This window comes from Geospiza fortis, unplaced genomic scaffold (assembly GCF_000277835.1).
Source record: "Geospiza fortis unplaced genomic scaffold, GeoFor_1.0 scaffold8, whole genome shotgun sequence".
NCBI lineage: Eukaryota > Metazoa > Chordata > Aves > Passeriformes > Thraupidae > Geospiza > Geospiza fortis.
The window spans coordinates 274,912-279,889 of NW_005054414.1; the positions used below are offsets into that span (position 1 = coordinate 274,912).

Here is a 4,978-nt window from a genome sequence, read left to right on the forward strand (position 1 = left end):
TGTGACAGAGGGGAAGCATTGCCCTGGAGGTGACCATCCTGCAAAGAGGAAACCTTGTTACCATTTTTGCAGGAACTTATCCCCCTAAGGTAGCTAAACACACAAAAGACAAGTGTTGTGCAACAAGACAGCAGTAAATAAGGAAGTGCCCATCTTCCCTGGCAGCCCTACTTGCTCCATCACTATGAAGGTGATTCCCATGAGCTAGGATTGCAATAGTCATGAGACAGGAGTAAAATGCTGCCAACTATCAGAAAAAGCTCAACTTTAGAGCAGCAGTAGTGGGATAAATCAAAACAAAAATTAAAAAACCAAAACACCATACACAAGACAATGGCAAGGTCCTCTTTTCTTTGGAGCACTACAATCAGTCCACTCAGAAGGATTTATTACAGGTCCTACCCCTGAGCATTCACTAGGAAAACTCTCCACAAAGGAGAAGGGCACTCTACTTACTAGGTTTGATATCCAGGTGCACAAGGCCAGAGTTGTGGATGTATTTTAGTCCCATGGAGACTTGCAGCAATATTTCCTTCAGCTCTCCTTCTGGGAAATACTGCCCAAGCTTTGCATTTTCCAGCAGCGCATCTTGGAGACTCCCACCTGGGGGAAGACAGTCAGTCTGAGACCTGACAGAGGCTTCATGGAACAGCATGTTTGAGACAGTTTAGCTGCCCAGAATACTTGGAGGCTTGCTAGTGACAAACCCCAACCCCAGCAGCTCTGTGTGCTCTAATGAGCAAACTTGGACATCACCACTTGGCTTCAGCCTTCCCACTGCCCTGGAATGCCCAGCCTGCTGCTCAACAAGGATGGCCAACTGCAGTTCTACTCCAGCCTACAGCTCTACATCCTGCCAGGAGGGCTGACCTGTCAAGGATGCTGGTGCTGCTGCAAGTGAACAGAAAAATTAATTTTCTTCTGCTGTGCTGAGATGCAGAAAGCAGGTGTAGGAGTGGTGGAACAAGGAAATTAAGTTCCCACTAGCAGATTTTTGACTGAAAAGCATTAACATTCAACACAGTTTTGTGGGTCTCCATTGAAACATTATGGATATTTCAGAGCTAGAAGATATCATAGCCTCTGTCTCCATCAGCTTACTTTTGACCACCTCTGCTTTGGCCTCAGATGTTCAGCCACCAGAACACAAGCAATACACTGATGCTGCAGCAATGGGCACCACTTTTTGTGGTTGCCTCCACCAGATTTTAGAGTAATACTCCAAACAGCTGTCGCCATTCTTCATTAAGCCCCAAGACTACAGTTGCAGTCAAGAGATGAATATTACATATTTGCTTTCAGCAACTCTGGTAGCTAAAGGCATCTTTTCCAATTCCTCTCAAGCAGTGGTATTGCCAAGGGCAAACTTCAGTAGGAGTTTACCACCCTGCCTGCAGCACCCCGTTTATACTTTGCCTCAGCATTTACTCTATTCCTCTGCAGCTATAAACCTCTTTTTTGTAGTCAGGATGCAAGGAGCCTTCATCCAACCAGTCACCACCCGCTCCCATTAAGAGAAGGTTTTGCCAAGATACATGGCCCTTATGTCAGCAGCTCTTGGGTCACTCATATCAGGTGTTACCTGGACAGTCCCAGCACAACCCTAAGCATCAGAATGGGGAATGCTTTTCCAGGCCAGCCAAAACAGAGAAACAGCTTTCAAATCCCAGAAATACAACATTTCACTGCTTCTGAAACATTAGCACCACTCAGAGCTTCACCTAAATATTATGTGCCCTTACTGGATTCTCCACAGAAATGCAGCCCCAGGGCAGCTTGCTTTCTTGTAAGCCAAAACACCCACATTTAAGTACAAAAGAAGGGAACTTTGCCCATGCTGGGATGTCAGCCTTGAGCACAGTGCACCCTTACCATTGCAGTGCTCATTCTGGATTATCATGTGATCATCCTCCGCCCAGGCCGAGTAGTAGCGCACGACATGGGGGTGGTGCCCCAGCACGGCGTGGGCATACACCTCCCGCAGTGCCAGCTGCCTAGGGGGCACACAGGGAAAAAGCTGAGGTGCCAGAGGCTGCTTGGCTCCAGGAGAGGAGCCCTGCTTTGCAGCCTCAAAGTCCTGAACCCCTCTGTTCCCCCTTTCTCTCAGGTTTTGACAGACAGACTAGCTCTCCCAGCTGCTGAGGCAAAACCTGCCCTTGCTCAAATGTCCTGAGCAGCTGTTAAAGAAAATAATTGCTGAGCAAGTCTTTTGTTAAAGAGGCAAAGGCAGCAGCAGCTTCAAAGACTTTGCTTTAGCTACAGGACACCACAAGCTGGTCAATACAGATAAGAGTAGTGCTGGCCATACAGCAAGGCAGGGACAGCAGTATGTCTGTCAAATAAACTTCTCGGCAGTTATTGTAAAGAAACTGTCTGGATGGACCCAAGGTGTTCAGGTATTCCATCCTCCCACTTTGCAGTGCATGTGACTTTTTCCTTCCCTAGACATTTACATCCAATAGATGTGTAGTAGTGTCTTCCCCCACTCTCCCAGCTGTTACTTGTGTGCAGCAGTAGCCAATTCTTGCTCATGCCACCCATCAGATACTTTCAGATCCACACTCCCTCCTTCCCATCACGCCTCTCAAGAACATGCCCATTATTTCAACTGGCAGATTCCAGCAAGCACACTCACTCATCTGAGGATCCTGCCAGAGGCCTTTTGGAGCGTTTGATGGCATAAACACATCCATCAAGGCGTTTGATGCACTTGTAGACAGAGCCAAATTCCCCCACACCAATTTTTTCTAGTTCCAGGAACTCCTTCTTGTAGCGGGAAACCATATTGCTCGCCTTCAGAGTGTATCTCTGCAAAATGGCAAAAACAGCAAAGGCAAACAGGAGCTGAAAGACTCAATAGCTGTCATTGTTTCAGAGGTGTGTAACACTTGCTGTCACTGAGCACCCACATTGCTCCCTCTCCCATTCTGGGTGCTCATCCAGGCATAGGTGCAGGTGTGTGGCCTGTTCTTGAAAGAGCCATTTCAGTTCTTGAAATTACCTTTCACTTGTGATTTTTCTGACCACTTTAGGGCCACGTTGCAAGGCTCTTTGGTTGGTTTTATATAATCAGGACTTGTTAGCCATAGAGGTAGAAATGGTAGTTAAGGAGAAATTTAGTCTAGTTGGCTGTATATGCCTAAGCCTCCTTGGGTTGCTACCATCAAATCCCTTCTCCTGATAACCCAGACCAGTTCCCACAGCTGATGGAGTCAGTCAGGGATGAACAGCAAGCAACAACAAGGTATTGGCCTAAAGACAGAACTTGGCAAGCCCTTAGATCTATTGCCTGTTTTGAGCTCAGGAGAGGAGCTTGGTGTGTTGGCTCTGTGTGAGCCCAGCTATGCAAGAGCAGCTCTGCCCTGGCAGATGAGGTTGCCTGCAGCCAAGGCCATTCTGTATCAGCTCAGGCTCTGCAGGTTTGAAGCACCAGCTGTTGGTTAATGGCAGATTAGCTGGTCTCAGTGTATTTGTTTGTATTGCCACTGATATCTCACCCAGAGACACTTTTCCACAAAGAGTTGAAAGCTGGCAGAACTGCTGGAACATAATTATTGCTGCAATAATGGCCACTAGGGATCTAGGAACTGCTGGTACTGCTGCGAGAGTGATGCCTACTGCCAGGGAAAACAAGTAAAGAAAAGATAAGCACTGGAGCATGAAGTGAACAACAAGAGTGGTCTAAGTGATTTTTCTCCATCCCTTACAGGGACAGCAGCTCATGTTGCTCAGTGGCTCCCACAGAAACTGCTGTGACTGCTGTAGTTTATGGTACAGAGGAGGAGGTAAGAGTTGGTCCTCACAGCCAGTAGAATGTGGCTCACATGAAACAGCAGCCCTTCCCAACAGGCTGCATTTCATAAGGCAGCTGTATTTTACACTATATTAGGAAGCTTGGCAGTACAAATACCTCCTAGTACACAATTTTATAGGTATAACACCTACTCAATCTCATTAGCAATCAATCAGAATAATAGTCCAGTAATTCACAAGTTACTTGAGGCTTTCTTCTAGGTAAAACAACAATTGTGGCAGCCTGGATGTGGCTTGCTGGCAGATTTGCTCGGCAGTGTAGTTTTTCCAGGGAGACCATTTGCCTGCAATCCGAGTCTCCTCGGCTAGAGGGCACCGCTGTCCTTCCATAAGCCTGGCTATTGCCGTTACAAACAACAATTCCACCTTTTCCAAGTGTCATCGCAAACAAATGTTAGCAAAACATTCAGCTTAGACCTTTTCTGTCATAGGTATTCATCCTCTGGCACGGTGCCATGGTTTCTACTCCAATAACAGGATAAATTTCATCAAACACCAAGTTTTTACAAACATCTTATCCACTCTGTGGGAGGAAAATGCACAGACACTCACCTTTGTAGGGAGCTCCTTTTTAATCTGGCTTCCTGGATGAGGTTCATTCCTATAACAGAAGATGAGGAAAGTCTGGTCTATCATTTCAGTGCAGCAATCCAGCTGGGTTTGAAATTAAAACATCTTCCAAATGAACCTCCAAACCTTGCTTCACAGCCTAATCATGTATTTTATAGAGTTGATAAACAAGTTTTTAGTTGAGGTCTTAAAGACTGCAGTCCGAGGTTGGGAGTTCTTTGTTCCCATTTAGGAGGCCTCCACAAAGAGATTTCAGTACTGCCCATAGGACAGAGTGACATTGTCCAGAGGCATCATTCTCCTGGCCTCCTAATTGCTGCTGAAGCTGCAGCCACAGCACTACAGAGAGCTGTTATCCCCCACTTACCTTTGTGAACATGGGCAATGATTGATTTTTATTTATACTTCTGTTACCTTTATACCTCTGCTAACATTTACTCTACACCAATGAATAATACTACAGAAGCAGATGATTCATTGTTAGCAAATCAGTCCAGATACTGAACATCTCCATTGCTTATCCCCTTCCAGCAGTCTGATTTCAGTCTGCTGCCCGAGAGAAGCTCACTTACAGCTCTCCTGCAGCCTTCCTCTT

The 4,978-nt window shown here is 46.3% G+C and overlaps 1 protein-coding gene across 1 annotated transcript in view; it reads right to left on the bottom strand.

The window, feature by feature from the left end:
* Positions 1 to 4,978, bottom strand: part of WEE2 (WEE2 oocyte meiosis inhibiting kinase) — a 17,127-nt gene that overhangs the window by 8,948 nt on the left and 3,201 nt on the right. Inside the window, 5 exon segments of the mRNA XM_005426391.2 lie at positions 457 to 603; positions 1,873 to 1,994; positions 2,636 to 2,808; positions 4,366 to 4,414; positions 4,956 to 4,978. The exon segment at positions 4,956 to 4,978 is cut by the window's right edge and continues 11 nt beyond it. Coding sequence (XP_005426448.1) covers positions 457 to 603; positions 1,873 to 1,994; positions 2,636 to 2,808; positions 4,366 to 4,414; positions 4,956 to 4,978 — 514 coding nt within the window.